Source organism: Heterocephalus glaber, unplaced genomic scaffold (assembly GCF_053883595.1).
Source record: "Heterocephalus glaber isolate CG9 unplaced genomic scaffold, H.glaber_assembly_v1.0 deba00001555, whole genome shotgun sequence".
NCBI lineage: Eukaryota > Metazoa > Chordata > Mammalia > Rodentia > Bathyergidae > Heterocephalus > Heterocephalus glaber.
Genome location: NW_028258346.1, coordinates 3,549,025 through 3,573,419, shown reverse-complemented (window position 1 = coordinate 3,573,419; position 24,395 = coordinate 3,549,025). Strand labels below are relative to the sequence as shown.

The 24,395-nt window shown below is 40.0% G+C and overlaps 2 protein-coding genes across 3 annotated transcripts in view; one reads left to right on the top strand and one right to left on the bottom strand.

Annotated features, from left to right (window-relative positions):
* The window catches only part of Ptdss1 (phosphatidylserine synthase 1), a 62,303-nt gene extending 60,654 nt beyond the window's left edge, over positions 1 to 1,649 (bottom strand). Inside the window, exon 1 of the mRNA XM_004850143.4 lies at positions 1,106 to 1,649. Within this exon, the coding sequence (XP_004850200.1) occupies positions 1,106 to 1,284 (179 nt within the window). The 5' untranslated portion in view covers positions 1,285 to 1,649. The remainder of the gene's footprint in view (positions 1 to 1,105) is intronic.
* Positions 1,650 to 1,687: 38 nt separating this feature from the next.
* Positions 1,688 to 24,395, top strand: part of Mterf3 (mitochondrial transcription termination factor 3) — a 29,131-nt gene continuing 6,423 nt past the window's right edge. The window contains exons 1-5 of one of the 2 annotated variants that reach the window (XM_004850142.4): positions 1,688 to 1,793; positions 4,053 to 4,401; positions 5,811 to 5,963; positions 20,402 to 20,591; positions 24,171 to 24,318. In XM_004850142.4, the coding sequence (XP_004850199.1) occupies positions 4,068 to 4,401; positions 5,811 to 5,963; positions 20,402 to 20,591; positions 24,171 to 24,318 (825 nt within the window). In that variant the 5' untranslated portion in view covers positions 1,688 to 1,793; positions 4,053 to 4,067. Of the gene's footprint in view, positions 1,794 to 1,944; positions 2,126 to 4,052; positions 4,402 to 5,810; positions 5,964 to 20,401; positions 20,592 to 24,170; positions 24,319 to 24,395 lie in introns of those variants that run through there. The other variant, XM_087190641.1, reaches the window with a different exon arrangement.

Below are 24,395 nucleotides of genomic sequence, written 5' to 3'. Positions count from 1 at the left end.
GTTTTGAAACCAACAGTCTGGCTTCAAAATGATACTCCCTAGGGTTGATCTTTTATAACGGTGTGGTAGGTACAATTTTCCCTCCTTTTAAGAGCTTCAGAAAATATAAACTTTTAAATCAGAACCACCGTGTGTGTGTGTGTTTGTGTGTGTGTGCGTGTGTGTTATTACGAACCAGGGATCAATTAATTCCCTGGCTAGGTTGAGGGGCCACAGGCTCCGCGGTAGTCACATGGTGTGTGTGTTCCAGAGTTGGGCTGGGCAGCTCCTGTGAACATATATAGATCTGACGTGCTTTGAGTGCACGAGTGTGTATATTTTGAGGAAGATAAAGAGTTGTTATGTAGTGTGAGGTTTGCGTGTTTTAACACATACAGCATTTACAAGGCACCGGACACCATTATAACTGCCTGGCAGGAGCTCGTTCCGGCTTGCACGTTAGAGGATGAACCAGCAGGCTGTGTACAGCGCGATGTGTGGTGGGGCTGGTTCCTGTGTACAAGGTGCACAGGAGGTGATGGGAAGGACCAGCTGTGAGGGGAGTGTGTGTTTTCGTATAGGCTGTAGCATTCCAGGCCGGAGGAAGGGTTATGCTGGACGATTCGTGTGCAATACCTACAGGAGGCGCTGCACGGGAAAGACCTAGTGGTGCACCCCACAGGGGCGTGTGTGGAGTTCCATGGGAAGGGACCTAAGTTGTGTTCCGGGCCTGGGTATGGTGCGTCTAAGCTCTGTGAATAGGGGTATTTTATGTGTGTAGTGGCGTGCGCTGCAAGTGGTGCACATGAGATGATTCACGCGGTGTGCTGGGAACGGACGGGACTGGAGGGGCTGCAGAGGAGGGCGCTGTGTAGTGATGCGCATGGAGCGATGCTGAAGGCGGTGTGTGCGCCCGCGGGGAGGGGTAGTGCTGGGTGACCTGCGAGTGATTCGGGGGTACCCGGGGGCGCGGGATAGGACAGGTGATAATTAGAGGTAGGGCGTGGGGGGCTGGGGCGGAGGCTGGGCGTCCTGGGGAACCCCGGCGGGTGCAGAGCCGCGTGGGCGGCGGGTCTGCGGGTGTGTGGGGGGGGGGCAGCCAGCCTGCTCCCCGCCACCGCCTCACCTGGTGAAGGCGAAGTACATGAGGCTGACGATGGTGAAGCTCAGCAGGGTGATGGTGTGCGGCCGGTAGAAGAAGTCGATGGTGATGTCCTCCACTTGCTGCTCGTTGATCATCCGGAAATGCATCTTGTAGTTCACATCATCCTTGCTCAGGGTCCGGCTCCCCACGCAGGCCGCCATGGCCCGCCTCCCCGTGCTGCCGCGGAGCTGCGGCCCCGGCCCGAGAAGGCTGGGACCGCTGGGGAGACAGGCCGGGGCAAACACGAGTCCAGGCAGCTGGGCCGGCTCTGGCGCCCGGCGGAGACCGGGAGGGCCGGGAGGGCCGGGAGGGCCGGGAGGGCGGGGTCGCGACGTCACCACAGCCGCCCGGGTTGTGGGGGATGCCGGCGGGGTCTCGGCGGGATTGTGGGCACAGTCATCGTGGGCACTCCGCTAGCCTCCACAGCCGCGTGACCTGGGGCTCGAAGAGGGACAGGGTTGAGAGTGGGGCCGCTGTGACCCTCGGCTGGCTTCGTCCCAGGCGCGCAGCCCGCCGTGGTCCCCCCGCGCGACCGCAGGATGGTCTCGCCCACTCGAAGCGCCCCACGTGGGCTAGGAGCCCGGCGCGGAGCCCGGCGGGAGGGAGGACTGGCGTTTGGGGCTAGGAGCCCCTGAGGTCGCGGGAGCTGGGTGCGCGGGCTTCGCCACAGGTAAAGCGCGGGCGTGGCCTGGGCGGGCTCGGGTTCCCAGCGGCCCGGGCCTCGCGGCCTTCGGGGCCTGGCGGCCCATCGACAGGGCTTGGGTTTGTTTCGTGTGTTTCGTTCCTCGAGGGGACCAAACGCGGCCATGCTTGTTTGTTAGCGGCTCTGGAAGGACGCAGAAAGAAGCCCGGCGTGTCAACTGGCTTCCTGCGGAAGTTCCCCTGGGGAAACTGGCAGGACTGGTTCCGAAGGCGCCGGGGCCGACCACACAGAGAAGAGCCCTTTATTACGGAGCCCGCCTTCATCCCCCTTAGCTTCTGAATTGACTTACAGTTACCGAGGTAGCTATCTTGAAGCCTGAAGGACAGTTGTTTCCATGTTTGTTTCCGTTCCTGACGAAGTACTAGACACACCGTTGAGAATACCATACGATATTTTAATGCACTGAAGAGTTTTGTTTTGTTTTGTTTGCCTGGGGGGCAGTACTTGGGATTGAACCCACGGCCTTCATACTGAGTTACACCCTCAGCCCCTTTTTGAGTCAGGGTCTCTTCAAGTTGCTGAGTTGTCCAGTCTGGGCTGGAATTTGCCATCTTCCTGCCTCAGCCTCCCAGAATGTTGGGTTTATGGGTGAGTTCCACCACCCACACCCAGTTTAATCTACCTCCTTATCCACTTTTGAATACTGATTCAGGAGAGACTAAAGAGTGAATTTGGGGTTTCAGGATTTTCCTTTGAAGTAGGACTAAATGTGTAGACAAACTTGGAAGTCCAAAAAAGTTGATAGGGACCTGAAAGTCATGTTTTGCACGCTTAACCTTTTCAAAAAATATTTTGGAGCAGAGGGGTGTAGTTCAGTGTTAGAGCTCGTGGCACCGAGTTTGATCTCTCACACCACAAAAATGGCATTATTTGAAGAACGGTTAGTGAGCCTTTCCCGTGGGCCACACGTGGTGGTGGGCCACACGTGGTGGTAGACCACACGAGACTCTTGGCAGGAGGGCATAACCGACATCTTCCGGCTGTCACTTGGGTGCCTAGTAGGCTTGAGGGAAAACCTGACTTGTTTCCTACTAAAATTTAACAGAAGTCACTATTCCACAAGTTTATTGTGAGTATTTCCTTCCAAAGATCACCTTAGAATGAAAGTGAGATTTTCACTTTTATAAAATCGCTTTCAGCAAACTTAACAAAGCTACAAATCTCCAAGAATGTCAATCCTCAAGTATTTAATTTAATTCAGGAGATAAAACAAGCTGAGTTCCAGTATAGAGTAAAACAAAGCAGGAAGTTGTATGCAGTGGTTAATTCACAGAATTAATTGTATTTTTCTGTCTAGTTAGTAATAATAATGACATATATATTGAGCATTTATTAAATGCTTCATTCTATGTTTCATATGGATTAGTTTGTTTAACATAGGTTATAGACATCAAATTTACCATTCTAATTAGCTAGCAAAAATATACAATTCTTCCATATTTCTGGAGGTTGAAATAACAATGCCAGTTTGTTAAAAACAACTACTTTTTCAGTAAACATACACATTTATGCATTGCTGGCTGCTTATTTGTTTCTGTCACTTTGCTATTTTGACCTTTTCTTTGAAGGAACTCTTTCCTACAGTGAAACACAATTTGACAAAATTAGTTTTGTTCATTTTTCTTTTGAAAAACAGCTTTATATGTGGAATAATCAACAGTGTTCAGCTCTAAGGACCAAACAAGAAACAGCCTTCACTGTTCTACTATATTACTGTGATAATTCATTTAAGACAGAGTGGATTTCCTCTATTTTGTGACTAATTTATATGCATATAATTCATTTGGATAACTCAATATTACTTTGATCAGCAATGTACTTCTTAAATGTCCTTCAAACCAAATTCCAAGAACATTTAATTTGCATCATTGTATTTTCCATAAATGATTAATTAAATTAACAGATGATTTGGATTAGTTGTAATTTGAACATTTATAGATTGTTTTAAAGGTTTTTTTCACCAGTAATTTTGCTTTTTGTTTTTAAATTGTAAAGCATAGCCTTATTTTTCCAGTTCAGAAGTTCTTGTCTTTTGGTTTATAAGACTGCCTTGCTTGTGGCTTTTTCTGTGTATAAGAAACATTTCATTGCTTTTGTCATCTAAATTTACTTAAACATTTTCATTTAGAAAAAATAATTTCCAATTTATCTTTTTGTTATGTGAACACTGTTTTGAACATGTAAGTCAGTTGAATTTCTTTTGATGGTTGTACTTTTTCTTTGTAGGCTACTTTAAGAAAAATGGCCCTATCAGCCCAACAGATATCCAAATGGTTCAACTCAGTTAAATTGAGGAGCTTCATTAATGCTGCACAACTCACAAAACAATTTCCCAGACCAGGAAGAACATTGTTAAATGGCTTTTCTGCCCAGCCTCAGCTGTCGTCTGACAATTGCTTTCTCCAGTGGGGATATAAGACTTACAGATCTTCCTCCTTAAGGAATAGTTCCCAGTCTACCAACTCAAGTAGGCAAGAGAGTAATTCTGCCCAGAGCACTCTGCTTCCTGTGGTGAATGAGCAGTCAGAGATCACACAGGAGCTACCCAGCTTTGATTCTGAGCTATCTCTAGAAGGTAATTATGAGTTTTCAGCAAAGTCCCTCTTTCTCCTCTTTGGTAGTTTGAACAAACTACTTGTTTACATTCTGTTAGCCCATTTCAGGTCATATTTTGTAACAGGCAAGAAAAGGAACAATGCTAGTTTCATTTATTTACTTCTATCATAACTTTATTTTACTGACTGCGACATTTGTGGGTTAATATATATGATTGTTTTATAGCTATATATAACACTTGCTTCCTAAATAGGTAATTATGTAGATCATTTAAATTTCTTCTTTTATTAATTAGACTTATTAGAGTATAATGGAGATCAAGTAAAATCTGTCTTTTGGGATCTACACTTCTGTGAATTTTTACCTGTACATATAGTTGTGTAACAACCAATGCAATCAACAAATGGAACAGTTACATCACCCCCAAAAGTTCCTTTGTCTTGGTTTTTAGTCCTCTCCTTCCTTTAGTATTGGACCACAAATAGTATAACATTTGGCTAAGCATAATATGAATGAATGAGAGAGAGAGAGAGAGAGAGAGAGAGAGAGAGCGAGAGAGCAAGCTAGTTAACTGGAAGGAGAGGCAGGATGAAAGGCTGACTGAAAAATGAAGGGTAGGTAGTGATTAGAGGGAAAAAAAAAAAAAACCCAGCAAAAGATCACAGTCCAGTTTCTTAAGTTACAATTCCAAGGATCTTCTATACTATATTTTAATAAGAAATAAACCTTAGAATCAAGGCTGTACTAGAGAGTAGTCCCTTAGCAAAGTACTGCAGGCAGACTTTTTGTAAAGGCAGTTGAGAAAAACTTAGAAGGGTGTTGGTTCAAAACAAAGCATTTTCAGGATGTCATGACTTTAACCTTGCAATTCAGGCTGTTGAAATAATGTACTTCTGGCAAAGTTCACACCCTACGGTAGATTCAGTCACTCATAATGTGCTTGAAGGAACAGGGTATGGTGGTGCACACCTGTATTCCCAGCACTTTGGGAAGATTAGGCAGGAGGATTCCAAATTTGAGCTCAGCTTGGGCAATTTAGCAAGACCCTATCTCAAAATAAAAAATTTTTAAAAGGGCTAGGGATGTAACTGGTCAAAGATCCAAGATTGAATCCTAAATACCAAGAGAAAAAATGTGCTTGAAGAGCAGTTGATCTTACCTGCTGATGAAAAATGAAAAGAGTTCTGTGCCTTGAAACTTACCAGCAAACTTCTTTTCTTGGAGAACGATAGTTGGTCTTTCTTCATAGTCTTAATCTTACCTCTTAGAAGATGGAATTTTTTTGTGTTTCTTGAACATTTAATTTTGAAATGATCCCAGGCTTTAACTAGTGAAAGACACAAAGAGGCTGGTCTTTTTAGAAACAGTTTTCAGTGTACCATAGAGAGCTAACTTGCTTCTCTTTTTCCACATGGCTGACCTCAAAAGATCTGGACGATTTGCCTCCATTGTCTCCATTGCAGCAAGTTTCTGAGGAGGAAGCTATTCAGATTATTGCAGACCCTCTGTTACCCCCTGCTTCATTCACACTTCGAGACTATGTAGATCATTCTGAGACTCTGCAGAAGTTAGTGCTTCTGGGTAAGTTTGACCTATGAGTACTTCTTGAGCACACTTTTTTTTTTTGCCCTACTTTTAAAATTAACATTTTAGTCTTTGTCAAAGTAGTCTACTCTCATGAGCAAAAGTAACAATGTGAAAAGGCCATATTCCCTGCTTCATTTTTCATGTCTGTGCATCCCATTCCCCAGATGATTCAACTTTTCCCACTCTTTCAATTTGTACTTAATCTCCACATTTTCAAAGCAATTATTTATTGTGCTGTTGCTTCATCAGTGTTAGACATCAGTTGATTGCTAATATATATGCATCAACTTTTCCCAATTCTCTTCAGTTTGCCCAATAGTTATAATTTTTAGAGAAATCATTAATCAGTGATTATATTCTGAGTTTAATATCACTAGTATTCTTTTTTTTTTGTCACTAGTATTCTTAACCAAAAGTATACTATTAATTTTCTTCCTGTACAACTATTTGTTTTCCTGGCATTAATAATTGCTTTGTTTTTCATTTGATTAGTTTTTTTTATGTCGAGGGTTGAATTTTCCCATACCTTCCAGGGACCTCTCAGGACAGTTTTTCAGTCCACCCAATCAAATAATGTGTTATTCTGTTTCTCCATAGTGCGCTGTTCCCATTTGCCATGCTACCCCCTGACCTCTCTCTCCTGAAGCCCACTGTCCTGATTTAGATAATTTCTCTCTAGACTTGCTCCATAACTATCTAAGCTTATTGTCTAGTAGGTTGTACTTGTATTATAAACAGCTAAGTTAGGTAAAATGTTATAGGCAGTCAGACAGAGCTAGGCCCTCAAGGGAGTCAGTGCAGAAGAGGAAAACACGTTACAACTGTGGCTGGAGTTTCATCTGTTGAGGGACAGGCCTCAAGATGGAGATAGTGTGACCAGGCCTGCATGCCTCCCCAAGGGATGAGCAATGAACTGGGGATAGTTTCACCCCAGTGGGTGGACAGAACCCCCTGGTTGTCTCTTCCTAAAAAGGTCCTCGTTCTTTCCATGCACGCGTGCTATGTGACCTGCTTCCCCATTGAATTCATATTACCTAAGCAGCTAGATTTGCAACCTTATTGGTTGATCATAGTTTTGTTCCATGTTGTACCCATCTCGAGATTTTGCACCTACCTTGTGATTTTGATATATAAAACTTCCTCTATCCAGTGGGATCCTCGGCAACCCATTTTTCAGGTCCCCTCCTGTCTCTCAGGAGCCACATCTGTCTTCCTCAATAAATATTTGCTACTCTTAACCTCTGTTGTTCCTTAAAATTCATTCTTTGGTTTTGAGGAACACAAACTCGGCATATCTGATATCTGGCAAGTTGAGAGTTACATTTATTTCCCCTATATCACTTGGAGCTGTATAGTTAAAAGGCAACCAGTGGATCTCACTGCACACTTCGATTTAGTTGTCTTACTTATAATTTAGCACCTTATTGCAAACTTCTGCTTTTCTCATTACCTCTGAGTGGTACTTCTCTTACTCGATTTTCCCAAACAATGAACCTCTTTTCTCCTGGGGGTTTGAGAGGAACAGAAGGGTAAGGGATTTGGGGGGTGGTATGGGTTGGGGGATCGTGAGTTCTCCATAAAAAGGTCACAAACTGGCCCCTGTTTTTAGCCTATAACTCAACTCTTTTAGGTCTCTGTGGACTCCCATTTTGAGTTTTGTGGTACAGGTTGAGTATCTCTTATCCAAAATGCTCGGGTCCAGAAGTGTTTCAGATTTTGAGTTTTTCAGATTTTAGAATATTTGTATAGACTACAATTTGAACATCCCTTAATCTGAAAATTCAAAATCTGAAACTTGGAGCATTTCAGCTTAACATGTTCCAGTCAGTTGGCCACTTGTCAGAATTCTAATTTGTAGGCATTTTAGTTTCTCCTTTCTCTTCTCTGGTAAGTCTGTTATCACTGTTCTATCTTTTTTCATATATTGTGGTTTGGAGATGTAGATAAGTCTTGTCTCATCAAAGAAGGAGCTGAGGGCTGGGGATTTAGCTCAGTGGTTCTACTGCCTGCGTTGCAAGCACAAGGTCCTGAGTTTGATCCCTGGTACCAAAAAAAAAAAAGGAGCTGATTTTTTGTCTTTCTCTCTCACACCACACACATGTATTTTAGCTGATTTTGGTCAAGAGAGGAAAAAAAATCTTTGCTAGAAACTGTTAGGGGTCATCTTCAATTCTTGATTTTTCCCCTTACTTGTTAGCTCTAATTTAGCACCTTATCCTGTAGATTCTCCCCTCTATCTTTCAAGGCCATCTGATTCTCTCCTGCTATAGTCACCTTTGTTTAGGGCCTCATTTGTCACTGAACTACAGCAGGTAGGTACCTCCTAACTTGACAGTTTTCTTATCAGCACTTTTGGCCCAGAAAATCTAGTGTCAGTGGGCTTTCTCATGTACATATCTTGTCACTGGGCTGGATCTGAGGGTCAGCAAGGCTGAAATAAGGAACATAACCCAGCCCTTTGAAATAAGTAAGCAGGTCTTCTGATACCCATCAGGGAAAAAGAATTTTCAAATTTTCAGGATACGGCAGTAAAAGAAGCAAGAGAAGGATTTATTAGAGGGAGATACAGGGGCCCAATACAGTGGGAACTGGGGATCTTTCAAGTGGAAATCTGTGGAGTTTGATAATCTATAGTCTTAGTCTTAGTGGGTAGGAGAGGATGGCCCACCTCTAGTGAGAGAATGTGGTCCATTCATGGGTGGCAGAGGACCATTTGCCTTTGGCTGTAAGGGAGTTGCCTAGGTTTGCTGTTTCAGGAGAAAAAAAAAAGTAAATAAATCAGGCTTGTGTTCTGAAGCAGCAGTTTTTCTTTACAATTTTTAAAAATCTTGATTCCTTATCTCCATTCTACTTAAGTCTTCTATCCCACCTCAGTCCTAAGTCCCCATCAACAGATCCATGGATGGATAAAGAATGTTCTGTGAATACATAATGATGCACTGTTCGGCCTTCACACAGAAGGAAATGCTGTTTGCAACATTTATGGACTTTATGCTAAGTGAAATAAGACAGAAACAGAAAGGCAAACTGTATGATCCCACATGTGAAAGCTAAAAAGCCAAACTCATAGAAACAGAGAGAAGAATTGCTATGGTGGGGAGCTATTGGTCAAAAGTCACAAGGTGTATGTTAGCAGCAGTACATTCTGGAGATCATGGTGCAGCATGATGACTATAGTTTATAATGTATTAATGTATTATTAATGTATATACTTGAAAATAGAGTAGATTTTTAAATATTCTCACAACAAAAAATGGCGTATGCAGTGGTGGATATGTTAATTGGATTGATTTAATCATCCAGCTGTGTGTGTGTGTGCGCGTGCTTACAAACATCTGATGTATTCCCAAAATATATACAGTTTTTAAAGAGTATTCTGTGAGTTCAGGGGTGAGAGATGGTGTCGCTGTGAGCAGAGGAGCTAGTCACTTTCCCTTCAGAGCAGCTTTCCTAGCCTGTGGCAGGTGCTGTGGTTGATGCATGGTGAACGTAAGACATGGACATGACTCTTAAATAATTTACAGTATATATATATATATATATATTTTTTTTTTTTTTTTTTTTTTACAGTATATATTTAGAGCAGTAGTGGTGATCCTATGGCACACGTGCTGCAGTGGCCTATTTGTATCATTGAAAGCTCTAAAAGGTTCGCCATCCATGACTTAGAACTTTGAAAAATGTTTCAACCAATCCTTCCTCTGTATGCTGATGCCTCAACAGCACGTCCTAGAATTAAAGGAACCATGATTGCTATATCAGGTGATATTTTTGAGAGAAGTCCTGGTTCTTCTGTTTGCTTCACAGATCTGTTTCCTGCCTTTCTCAGCTTGTTCTGTATCCCAGAGGGCCACCTGGCTTCTGGGCAGATTGAGTCAGTGCAAGGTACCTGCAGGGTAAAGGCTAGAAGACCCGGGTGTGGGTATTTTTCCCCTGTTCCCTCTTTCTCTGGGTCCTGTAAATGCTCACTCCATGACAGCAGCCCCCAAGCAGCCCTTCCGTAATAGCTTCCTGCTCCCTCTGGGCTCAGGTAAACTCTTGGGCCGCCTCCTTTCTGGAGCTAGGAGTGCCATGTGTATTCTCTTAACTCTGTTCATGCCCCTGCATTGAGTCCCTTCATTAATCCATTTGAGCTTTGTGGGGCAGTGTCTGTTCCCTGCAGACTTAACTGATGCACTGGCTGCAATGGTAATATTTGTAGTTACTGAACTAATGAGATACAGCCCAACCACACTGGTCACTGAGAGGTTAGATCATGCATTCATCGTTCTCTCCCCAGTGCTTAGCAGAAGTACCTGGTCCACAGAAGGTACCTAGTGACTATTAAGTTAATGAAATCATGTGTGCACCCAAGTAATTTGGGTGGTGTGCTCTCCACTGCTCGTCCCTTCCCCCCATACTGGGGATCGAACTCAGGACCTTGCACTTGTGAACCAGGCACCGTGCTTCTGAGCCAAATCCCCAGCCCATGTCCCACTGCTCTCATAATGCAGCTCTTTGGGGTTTTTGCGTTGGTACAGTCAGGGTGTGACAGCTCTTGCTGAACAAGGCCTTCAGCTCATGTGAGCTGTGATATGTAGTTAAATGTGAAGTCTGAGTCCTTTATGTTATTTGTAATGCCCCCCTGCATCTCTCCCATTTATCACAGATCAGAAGTAGTTTCCAGCTTACTTTTTTATCCATCCAATAATTGGATGTTTTTCTATTACTGATTTCACATTGAAAAAAAAAAAAAATCTAGTTGTTAAAAGTACTATGATTATAAGAGAAAGATCTCTTATCCTACCTCCATCTCCATTTCCCGAAGGTAACCACTATGACCAATTTGTTGAATAGCTTTCCAGACCTTTGTCTAAAACAAATATGTGTCATGCAGAAAGTCATACATGGGGTTTATATTCTTCTGTAACTTACATTACTCTGAAAGTTGTGTATTTGTTTTTAGAGTAAATATACATTTAGGTCCTTTATCTGGAATTTTTGTATAAAATGCAGAAAGAATTTCTTTTTAAAAGTATAGCTAGTGGTCCCATTATACTTTAATAGTTGTATCTTTTCCTCTCTGGTTTAAAATGCCATTATTACTGTATGGGAAACTTTTTGTAGTTCATACTGGGTTTCTTTCTGGTCTACATTCTGTGTTCATAAGTGCATGTATATGCAGTTAGGATTTTTGGTGTTTGTGGTCATATATCAATATTTAATGTCAAGAAACTTGGATTTAGAATTATATTTGGATCTAATGAATGCCATAATTTATTTTGCTGATTGTGGACACTAAGGAAAGGAATAAGGAAAATAATGTGTTTATTTCATTGGTTTTATATTTAAGACTGTAAAGTTGCCTCTAGAAATTAGTTTAGGAGGTCTTTTTTTTTTTTTGACAATATTGAGAATCAAACCCAGGGTCTTTGCACTGACCCACATCTCTGTCCCTTATTTCATTTTGAGACATGGTATCCCTTAGGCTGGGCAGGTACTCAGCCTCCCAGAATCTGGGAAGATAGATGTAGCCACTATACCTGGCTAGTTTAGGAGTTACTTTTAATCTGAAGAAATACCTGAAAGATGATGAAATTTCAGTCTAAACTTCAGGCTTTACGTTATCTGAGTGTCTCTTTTAAATACGAGATAGCCTTTTCTTTCATGTTTATTTTTATTTTAATCACATGAAAAAGTGAAAGAACAAAATCCTTAGTTTTAATGAGAATTTTGAATTGCAGGTTTCTTTGATTCCTGAAAACTAATATCTGAAAGCAAAGAATACTGTAAAATAACAAGTTGGTTTCTCCTCTTCTTGTACACTTTTTCCTGTTCTCTGTCTTGTTTGCGTAGATTACCTCAGCTATAAGGGCATATAAGAGTGGAAGGCTACATGCTCTGTTTTGTTGGGTGCTTGCTTGTGGGTTGTGCACTCTCCCTTCTTGTGTAGAAAGCTCCTTCCAAGTCCTCCTCTCTACACTGAAGATCTGGAGATGCCAGTGATGAATAAGGCATAGGTCATTTTTATTTCTCCTGTGAAGAGACTCATAGCATATTTTTAAAATAATACTTTTCAGTGCTGGGTAATAAGAGCTATCCATGGGTGATCAGTCCTCCGACTGCTGAGAAAGGAGGGCAGCAAGGCCTAAAGAGAAAAGAGACAATAGAGACTTGTGTAACTTCAAAATATATGGAGGTCAGTGCCTCAGAGTGGGCAAAGAAAGACTCTCTGAGCTCGCTACTACTTATTGGGGACACACAATAATTGGAGGAGCATCAGGTGACTTAGGGGGCTGTGGTAATCCTATGTCATGTGGATCTTATGCTGATGAGGATCTTAGGTCACGAAGTTCTTATGTTGAGGAGGACTGTAAGGAGAGCATTCTTACAATAGTAGGTGGGAGGAATTAAGCTGATAAGGAATTTATCCCTCCCCAGGTGAAACCTTTCTCTTACTACTGGGTTCTCAAGGAACCTGGATGTCTTCAGCTGATGCAGTCCTGCCCTGGATTGTCACAGCATCATGGGACCATTGAGGTTTTAGCTGTGACCAGAGGCAAAAATGGAATTATGTCTCTACATGCCATAGCTGGCCTCTAGGCAAGAAAATTAGGCCTAATCATAATTCAATTGTGAAATGATTTTTCCCCAAAATTATGTAGAATTTGCTCAAAGAGCAAAATGGGAAGTATCACAGTCCCAGACTTGAAGTTATGCTACAAAGCTACCGTGAAAAAAAATAGCATACTACTGCCACAGGAACAAACGTGGTGATCAATGCGACAGAATAGAGGATACAGAAACAGCCCCCATGCACATTCAACTATTTGATGTTTGACAACAGAACCAAAAACATACACTGGAGAAAAGACAGCTTCTTTAATAAATGGTGTTGGGCAAACTGGCTATCCACATGCAGAAGATTGAATCTAGACCTATGTTTTATGATGTACTAAAGTAAAATCAAAATGGATCAAAAAACTAAATGTTAGAACAAAAACACTTAGCCTGCTGAAAGGTAAAATAGGTGAAACTCTTAAGTCATAGGCATAGGTAACCACTTTCTGAACAGGACCCCAGTTGCATGGGAAATAGTACTGAGAATCAACATGGGGTCATCTCATATTAAAAAGTGTCTGCACATGAGCCAGGGATTTAGCTCAGTGGTTCTGCTGCCTGCCCGGCAAGCGCAAGGACCCAAGTTCGATCCCTGGTACCAAAAAAAAAAGTGTCTTCACAGTAAAAGAAATAATCAACAGAGTGAAAAGATAAACTACAGAATGGGAAAAAAAATTTCCAGAAAAAAATTCTTCAGAGAACTAATATCTAGACCAGCAATGGCAAATCTTTTAGCTTTCAATGATACAAACAGCCTGCTGTGGCATCTGTGCCCTAGGTTTTCCACTACTGAGCTAGACTACATAAAGAACTCAAAGAAAATTAGACTTCCTCCAATAAAAAACCCAATCAAGAAATAGGCACATGCTGAATCAGCCCGCTGCAGACAGGCAGGTCTGTGCATGCCCTACCGAGGTCCTGAATCACGCGGAAGATGCCGAATCAGCCCGCTGCAGACAGGCAGGTCTGTGCACGCCCTACCGAGGTCCTGAGTCATGCGGAAGACACCGAATCACCCCACTGCAGACAGGCAGCCACCTGATTCCACATTACCAAGGCTCAGAGGACACCAGACCACCAGACCAAGGTACTGAGTCCCACTGTTCCCGGCCCAGAGGTAGGAGCTTCTGAGCCGTCGTCCCACTGCTCCTGGTCCAGAGGAAGGGGCTTCCCGGTCACCATCCCTCCGGCTGCTCCCAGCCCACAGGAAAGGGCTTTTGGGTCACCATCCCTACGGCTGCTCCCGGCCCCTGTCCCACCTCACCCAGCTCAGAGGAGGTAATCCGTGCAGGCACTAACAGCCCCCCGCCCCAGTCGAAATGAGAAAACACATAAATGAGTCTCAAAACCTGACTTCCAGATCACCTACAGCAACCCCAAAGGGAAATGAGATGGAACCCTCTGATACTCAACCACCTGGACCCACTGAACTGGCAACAAAAGAGGATCTGGAAACAATGAAATCAGAAATAATTTCTCAGATAACAGGAGAAATTGTGTCCTTAGTGCAAGACATGATTAATAAATCTAGAGAGGAGCTGAGGAACATGATGGAATCTCAACATAAGAAACAAATGGAATCCATAAAACAGATGCAAATAGATTTCCAGGACATGAAAAACTCCATTGAAAGTCTACACAGCAGAATGAGCCAGTGCGAGGACAGAATTTCAGATATAGAAGATAAGATTGCAATTAGTAACCAGGAAAAGAAAAATTGCTTCAAAATTATAAGGGAACATGAGAAATCAATCCAGTAGCTGCTAGATGATGCAAAGAAGAATAACAAGACTGATTGGGCTCAATGAAGAAACAGGAGAGAGTGCAGATGACATAAAAAATCTCTTCACAGAAATAATGGCAGAAAACTTCCCAAGCAGGGGAAAAGAGCTTGACATACAGATAAGTGAGGCATATAGGACTCCAAAGAGCCTTGATCAAAAAAAATCTACACATAGGCATATAATTGTTAAGATTCCAGAAACACAACAGAAGAACAAAGTTCTCCAAGCAGTCAGAGAAAAGAAACAAATCACATACAAAGAAAAGCCCATCAGAATCACAGCAGACTTCTCAACACAAACCATCAAGGCAAGAAGAGCTTGGAGTGACATATTCCAAGCCCTAAAAGAAAACAGCCTCCAACCCAGATTGATGTACCCTGCAAAACTATCTTTCTAAATGGATGGAGAAATAAGATACTTTCATGACAAAGAGCACCTTAGGAACTTCATGAATACCAAACCAGCACTCCAAAGAATTTTACAAAATAGCCTAGGAACAGACATTGAGGATCACAACCCCAGGAAGCAAAGCAGAATGAACCCATCTGGCATGACAAGAAATTAAGTGTAAAGGGGGAGAACCCAACAAAAAGAAAAAGTCATGGCAATGACAAGTCAATACGTTTCAGTTATAACCATCAATGTTAATGGTCTCAATTCACCAATCAAAAGAAATAGACTGGCAGAATGGGTCAAGAAACAAAATCCAACAATATGCTGCATACAAGAAACACTTAATTCAAAAGGAAACTCATAGACTGAAAGTTACAGGGTGGAAAACAATACTGCATGTGACAGGAACCCGAAAAAAAGCAGGAGTAGCTATCCTCTTTGCAGATCAAGTAGATTTCAAACCAACACTAATTAAGAGAGACGAAGAAGGACACTACATCCTTGTAAAGGGAAGAATCCAAGAGGAAGAGATAACAATCATAAATATCTATGCACCAAACACTAGTGCACCCAACTATATAAAACAAATACTAACGGACATGAAAAGCCATATATGCACTAATACAATTGTAATGGGGGACCTCAACACCCCACTGTCACAAATAGATAGATCAACTAGACTAAAAATAAGTAATGAAATACTAGAACTCAATCGAACTCTTGAACAAATGAACTTAACAGATGTTTACAGTCTTCCACCCCACAAAATCAGAATACACATTCTTCTCAGCTGCACATGGGTCATTCTCCAAAATAGGCCACATACTCACACATAGAACATGTTTAAGTAAGTGCAAAGGAATTGAAGTTATCCCCTGTATATTATCAGACCATAGTGCAATGAAATTGGAGATCCATAGCAAAAGAAACTCAAAAAATTTTATAAACACGTGGAAATTGAACAACACACTTCTGAATAACCAATGGGTCACAGAGGAAATTAAAGAAGAAATCAGACAGTTCCTTCAATTAAATGACAATGACAATACAACATATCGGAATCTACGGGACACAATGAAAGCAGTCTTACGAGGGAAATTCATAGCAGTGAATACGCATATTAGGAAAACAGAAGGAGCCCAATTAAACAACCTGATGCTGAACCTCAAGCTTCTAGAAAAAAGAGCAGGACAACCCCAAAGCTCATACAAGGGAAGAAATTATAAAGATCAGAGGAGAAATCAATGCAATGGAGACTAAGAGAATGATACAAAAAATCAATGAAGCCAAGAGTTGTTTCTTTGAAAGAATCAACAAAATTGATAAACCTTTAGTCAACCTTGTCAGAAAAAGGAAAGAAAAGGCCCAAATCCATGCAAGTAGGAATGAAAAGGGTGAAACTACAACAGACCCAGCAGAAATCCAGATGATCATCAGTACCTACTTCCAGAACCTATACGCCAATAAGATGGACAACACAGAAGAAATGGACAGATTCCTAGATACATATGAATTACCAAAGTTGAATGAAGAAGACCTAAAAATTCTGAACAACTCAATATCAACCAATGAAATTGAAAATGTAATTAAAAACTTATCACCTAAGAAAAGCCCAGGCCCTGATGGCTTCACTGCTGAATTCTACAAGACATTTAGAGAGGAACTGCTGCCACTACTGTTGAAACTCTTCAGTGAAATTGAAAGGGAAACAATACTCCCAAATTCATTCCTAGAAGCAAGCATCACCTTGATCCCCAAAGCAGAGAAAGACCCAACTGAAAAAGAGAACTATAGGCCAATCTCACTAATGAACATAGATGCAAAAATCCTTAATAAGATACTGGCAAACAGAATGCAGAAGATCATCAAGAAGATCATACACCCTGATCAAGTGGGATTCATGCCAGGGATGCAGGGATGGTTCAATATACGAAAATCAATTAATGTAATACACTATATCAATAGAGCCAAGGACAAAAACCATATGATTATCTCCATAGACGCAGAAAAAGCATTTGACAAAATCCAACATGCATTTATGATAAAAACCCTACAAAAAATTGGAATAGATGGTCTCTACCTCAAACTGATAGAAGCCATCTATGAAAAACCAACAGCCAATATCATACTAAATGGTCAAAAACTGAAATCCTTCACACTAAAATCAGGAACAAGACAAGGATGTCCACTATCACCACTCTTGTTCAATATAGTTCTGGAAACATTAGCCACGGCAATTAGACAAGAGAAAGAAATAAAAGGAATAAAGATAGGAAATGAAGAAGTCAAATTGTCATTATTTGCAGATGACATGATACTCTATATAGAAGACCCCAAGAACTCCACTAAAAGTCTTCTAGACTTAATAACCAAATTCAGTCAAGTAGCTGGTTACAAGGTCAACACACAAAAATCAATAGCTTTCCTCTACACGAATGACAGACTCACTGAGAGAGAAATAGGGCAAATAATTCCTTTTACAATAGCATCCAAAAAACTGAAATACCTAGGAATCAACCTAATGAAAGAAATCAAAGACCTCTTCTCTGAAAACTGTGGCACTCTGAAAAGAGAGATTGAAGATGATATCAGAAAATGGACAGACATCCCCTGCTTCTGGGTAGGAAGGATTAATATAGTGAAAATGGCCATACTTCCAAAACTGCTATATTGATTTAATGCAATTCCAGTTGAGATCCCAGCAGCATACTTCATAGACCTCGAGAAAACAATCCAAAAATTCATTTGGAACAAGAAGAGACCCAGAATAGCAAAAGCAATTCTAGGTAACAGAGACATGGCAGGGGGTATCACAATCCCCAACTGCAACTATACTACAAAGCTACTGTGATAAAAACAGCATGGTACTGGCAAAGAAACAGGCTTGAGGACCAGTGGAACAGATTAGAAGATGCAGGAACAACGCCAGACACACTCAGCCATTTCATCTTCAACAAAGGAGCCAAACACCCTCACTGGAGGAAAGATAGCCTCTTTAATAAATGGTGCTGGAAAAATTGGGCTTCAACTTGCCAAAGATTAAAACTAGACCTATATCTCTCACCATGCACTAAACTAAAATCAAAATGGATTAAAGATCTAAATATTAAAATAGAAACTCTGAACCAGTTGGAACAGAGGTTAGGTAGAACCCTTGAAGACATCGGTGTAGGAAAAGATTTTATGAGCAAAACCTCAGTTGCCCGTGAACTAGCACAAACAATCAACAAATGGGATCTCTTCTTATTAAAAGGCTTCTGCACAGCAGGAGAAACCACCAGCAGTGTGAAGAGACAATCCACAATGTGGGAAAAAATCTTCACCTGCTCTTCCTCAGACAAAGGTCTACGGTCTCGAATCTATAAAGAACTTAAAAAGATCAGACCTCCCAAATTTAAAGACCCAATCCAAAAATGGGCATCTGAAATGAACAGACATTTCTCAGACAAAGAAGTAGAAATAGCAAATAAATACATGAAAAAATGTTCAACATCACTGGTCATTTGAGAGATGCAAATGAAAACAACGCTGAGATTCCACTTCACTCTAGAAAGAAGGCTGCTATTATGAAATCAACCAATACCAAATGCTGGTGGGAATGTGGGGAAAGAGGAACCCTGCTCCACTGCTGGTGGGAGTGTAGACTGGTGCAAGCACTGTGGAAATCAGTATGGAGATACCTCAAAGAACTAGGACTGGAAATCTCATTTGACCCCGCTATTCCACTGCTGGGGATCTTCCCCAAAGAATTAAAAGAATCATACCACAGTGATATTTGTGCACCCATGTTCATAGCAGCGCAGCTTGTAATAGCTAAAACTTGGAAACAGCCCAAATGCCCATCAACTGGAGACTGGATAAAGAAAATGTGTTTTTTTTATAAAATGGAGTACTACTCAGCCATAAAAAATGAGAAATTAGAGACGTTTATAGCTAAGTGGATGCACATTGAGGCAATACTCTTAAGTGAAATAAATAGGACACACATGTGTAAATACCAAATAGTTTCTCTGGTGTGAGAAACTGAAAGTGTAAATAAGGACTAAATGTATAATAGGTAATGTGAAATAGGAAGAAAAGGGGCAAAGGGGAAGGAATGGGAGGGCTAGGGAAAAGGATAGAAGGGAATGGGATTAATATGAGAAAATGGAAAAATAGGAACAAAATTTTTGTAAATAGGGAGGGCTGGAGGGGTTGAAGGGAGGGCTGGACAAGGGTGAAAAACAACCAAGAGAGACTATGTAAAGGTGCAAATTTCCAAAGATGAATGTCATTATATTGTATACCTAAAATGTACCAATGATTAGAATGAATAATCGTTAATGTAAAATAGGAATAAAAGGTGCAAAGGGGTAGGGATAGTGGGAGGCACAGGGGAAAGGAAAGAAAGGAAAGGAAAAAATGATGAGAAATGGAAAAAATGGAAATAAAGTCTTTGTAAATAGGGAAGGGTGGAGGGGGTGAAGGTAGGGCTAGGAATGGGGAAAAAATAAGAACCAAGATGTATTATATAAAGGTACAATTCCCAATGAGAAATGTAATTGTGTTGTATACCTACAATGTACCAATAAAAGAATTTAATACAAAAAAAAAAAGAAATAGGCAAGTGAAATGAATAGAATGGCCATCATCAAGAAATCAAATAAGAACAAATGCTGGCAAGGCTCTGGGGAAAAGGAATCCTTTTCTGTTGTTGGTGGGAATGTAAATTAGCACAACCACTATGGAAATTAGTATGTAGAGTCCTCAGAAAAGTAAAACTATTTGACCCAGTTATTCCCCTTCAAGCTATCTCCCAAAAGTTAAAGACATCATATTACAGTGATACATGTGTACCCATGTTTATAGTAGCACAGTTCACAATAGTTAAATCTTGGTAGCAGCCTATATGTCCATCAACAGATGAATGGATAAAAAAATGTGGTATTTATACACTATAACATAATATTCTGCCAAAGGAGAATAAACTTGAGTCATTTATAGGAAAATGGATACACCTTGAGACCATAGTGTTACATAAAATAAATCAGACACACAAGCTTAAATATCACATAGAATAAGTAAAATATAAATAAAGAGCAAAATAAATGATAGACAATAGAAAGAGAAATAGATCTTTCACAAATGGGATGAGGGAGTGGGAGAAAAGGGAGGGAAAGGTGATGGCATAAAAGAATTGAGATGTTATGTGCATGTGCTCCCCACAAGGAATGTAAATATGTACTGTAAAGATATACTAATAAAAATTGATTAAAATAATGGTTAGCTAAGTAAACAAAAACTTCAAAGAAAGCCATAAATACTCTTGTTTTCCTCCATACTTGTCTTCAAAATAAATACTATAACTCAATTTATTTTTATTTCTGTAACCAATTTAGTTTTAAAATATTTAGAAGCCCAATGTGATGGCTCATGCCTCTAATCCCAGCTCTCCAGAGGCTGATGCAAGAGAATTGCTACAAGTTCAAGGCCAGCCTGAACTACATAGTGACACCCTGTCTAAAGAAAATGAAAACAAAATTTAGAAGTTTCTGTTTGTCTATCTCAGTTCTCCTTTGAATGGGTTATTCGTCAGTAATTTTTGTGCTTATATACATGAGCGTTAGTAGCTGGACTAACAAGTTATGGTCAAGGAGTATTTGTCATTTATTACAGGAGTGGATTTGTCCAAGATAGAAAAACATCCAGATACAGCCAACCTCCTTCTAAGACTGGATTTTGAAAAAGACATTAAGCCAATACTCCTGTTTCTCAAGGATTTGGGTTTAGAGGATAACCAGCTGGGAGGCTTCCTGACTAAAAATTATGCTATTTTCTCTGAAGACCTTGAAAATCTTGAGACCAGGTAGGGCATTCAGAGTGATTCTCGTAAGTGGCAATGGGGAATGTATGTGGAAGAAATGTTTTACATCTCTGCTGCATGAGGACCTACAGAGACAATGGACATGAATGCATTTGTTGTTGTTATAGACCTTCTGTGATCTAAATTGTTTAAAACTTCTTTTATTCAACTACCCATTATTATTTTTCAACTTACTGCTGAGTCAGTACTTAACTGATTTTCTTTAGAAACTGAAATAGTTTTTAAAAACACTCCATCAACAAATATCTAAGAGTGCATTTAAAGTCATGAAAGCATGATTGTGTTTTTTCTCTTTCCAATTTTTGATGGTAGATGTTTGACATTCTCTTGGCAAATCTTGTATAATTTGCTTAGTCCTGTACATAAGGTGGCTATTTTCATGGTTCCTTATCTTCTTTCTTAAGTAGCACTTTTGTAAACATCTTTTTACTTTATTTAACAATCAAAGAATTACTGAATCTCTGAATTTTTACAGTGAGACAGTGTTGATCTGCGAGATAAGGGTCCTGCTAGGCCTTGGGAATACCACACAGAACAAAGCAAAGTCTCAGTCCTTGAGTTAACATTTTGAATTCATCATCACTCCCAAGCTCAGATGTATCAGTCTGTAGTCCTGGATTTGCTGAATGGGACACTATCTACCTTACTGCCTGAATCAGAAGTACTGTACAACTTTGGCTTCTCTTTTGGCATCCACGTAAATCACCTGGGCCCAGATCAGTCAGTGCATTTCTCTTCATCTCCCCTTGCAATACTTTGCCTCTGCCCCCATCAGTTCACACCAAGACGCCTGCAGCAGTTTCCTAGTTAGTCTTTACCTGCCAGATTGTCCTCCATGTTAATGTTGAGCCTCCCTGCAATTCAGAGAGCTCTGCCGTTTCTTGAACCCTCATAACCTAATGCATGTTCTCTGAAGTAGGGAAAGAAATGAAAAAATTGTATTGTATACATTGGACAACTTGAGCCCTTATATGTTCAAGGCAGTGGGCTAGATTACGCATGTAAAAGACATGCGTTCTCCTGTCATGGGACATACAGTCTGGTATAAGAGACTGGAGTCACAATGTAGAGGAGAGAGAGTGACCCAGTGTTTTCTAATATAGATGGTATGGTCTGTGATTTTTAAAACTATTACATTAAAAACTTTATTTTAAATATTAGATTTAAACTATTAGATGGAACAATTTTTTAATCACTTACAAAGATATACAGTGAAAATAGGCATCTACTGAAATAGGCAAGGGTATGATAATCATTTAGTTAAACTTAGTTACTGATTTCATGTACTTGGTTTCTTTTAGGTGAAAACATTTCAAATTATAAAATTTTAATTCTTTATAGAATGTTTAAATGAATAATCTGCATTTAAGTTACTCAATTTTTTTTTTTGTTTGGGTGAGCCTTATATTTTAATTGTATTGGAAAAAATCACAGATAACAATGTAGATAACAGTTTTTAAGTAATGTTTGAATCAGATACTGATCCTTGCTGCCAAAAGAGAGAGAATTCATTCTTCTCTCCTACTTCTATCCTTTGGCCTTCTGTCACCCATCTATTGGCAACAGCTACCATTATCAAGATTTTTCTTCTCCTTTTAGGAATATTCTACACAAGTGTTTATGTGGACGATCTCACATACATAACAGTTGGTAGCATTTATATGCACTATTCTGAATCCTATTTCGAACCTTTACACTATCTTGAAGACTTTTTTTTTTTTTTTGGTACCAGGGATTGAACTCGGGACCTTGCGCTTACAAGGCAGGCACCGGAACCACTGAGCTAAATCCCCAGCCCCCATTGAAGACTTTTTTCTAAGTGCTTTCTTTCTTTAACCCTGGTACAGTCCATACTACAGATCTGTCCATTGATAAACATGAAGGGGGTTTCCAGTTGTCATTGTCACAATGATGATGCAGCAACTCTCCCATGCATGCCTCATTTCACATATGGTGTGGACATATGTGATCTATAGGACAAATGTAGAACTATAGGACATATTTCTGGAACTGGAATTCCTTGTTCAAAGGGCACATTCATTTGTAATTTTAATAGATAACTGCCAAATTATCCTGTGTGAGTTTTCCAGTTTATATGCCCCCACAATACACAGAAATGTCAATTTCCCTATTTTCCACATCAGTACAGTGTTATCAGACTTTATACATTATGATTTCTGTTCATGTTATAACTTGATGATAACCATTTATCTGTTATTTTAGAAACAGTGTTTGGAGCAGCAAATGTTGAAACACTTTTCATGTTCAGAGTAGCATTTCATGGGTTGAATTTCTATTTTCCTTTTCTATAAGTTGTATGTATCCCTTCCCATTTTTAAATTGGGCCCTCCCCTCCCTCCCTTCCCCCCTCTCTTTCCTTTTTCTTGTAAACATCCATTTATATATTTGAAAAATTGCTTCTCCAAGGCATGATGCAAATATTTTTCCAAGAGTCACTTGTCTTTTCACTTTGTTTTACTGTTTTTCATTATGTAGCTAAATTTATCAATTGTTTGCTCTCAGGAAGTCTAAGGAACTACTTTAAAGGAGTAATACTGTATTCAAATACTCAGTTAATTATAAAGTAACTAAGTTCTACTATATGGTACAGAGCCATCATAGGGTTTAGGTGTAGGCATGCCTAAATTCAGTTCTATTTTATCACTGATTATTTGGGGATCTAAAACAAGTTATTTGACTTCTGGGAATCTTCCATTTCTTCAAATGTAATTTGGACAGTTTTTCTAAATCACAGGGCTTTTTTTCCTGAAAAGAATTAAACAAGATATCTTGATATATTTTAAGCATTTAATAAAACTATTGCCCCTGGGAGAGAGTCCTTAGGTATGGAACAGGGTGTGAAGGTATACCTGGTTTGAGATTGCTTGTGATTAACACATCTAGTATCTATAACTTTGAGTCTTGTCTCCTCAGGTGTTATATAATGTATATAGTTTTCTGGATCTAAAAAGGACACTTTTATACTCTTAAAACTATTGCTATATTTTTAGATTTTAAAATTCAATCATGTTGCAGTTAAACTTTTATATTATATTCTCATTTTAGTCCCCATAAACCTAGGAAAATTTCTCAGTTAACAAGATACATACTGAAACGCTATAGTAAAAATTATTTGTGAAAATGCATAATAAATATACTAACAAAAAAAAAATCTCTCAGTTATAGCCTTGTTTGAGCACCTTCTTTGGTATATGGAGTTCTCTATTTCTTACTTCTTTAGTTGATATTTTTTCTTTTCTTAGCAAAAAAAAGTCTGAACAGAAGCTGTTTAATTTTCCTCTACCAAGTCATATTAGTCATATTAACTGAAGAAGGAATCTACCCATTAGGGGCTTTCAAAATCATTTTCTGTGTTCAAGTATAAGAGGAAACCATCCTAGAATGTGGAGGCTGTCTGTTCTGTTTTATCCATATTTGGACCATTATTACAGAATGCCTTTACTTATCCTTTGTGTGTGTGTGTAGCCTTTTTGTAAAATACAGTTGGTACTTTGCAAAGTTAGTAAATGTTTGTCATGCGTATGTTTATTATTTCTCTAGGGTGGCTTACCTGCAGTCAAAAAATTTCAGTAAGGCAGACATTGCACAGATGGTCAGGAAGGCACCGTTTTTGCTGAGTTTTTCGGTGGAAAGACTGGATAACAGATTGGGATTTTTTCAGAAGGAACTTGAACTCAGTGTGAAGAAGGTAAAGAATGGAGAGAATTTGTACATTTCCATGTCAGGTACATTTAGTAACTATGAAATCTCATGTGTCTTAACAAA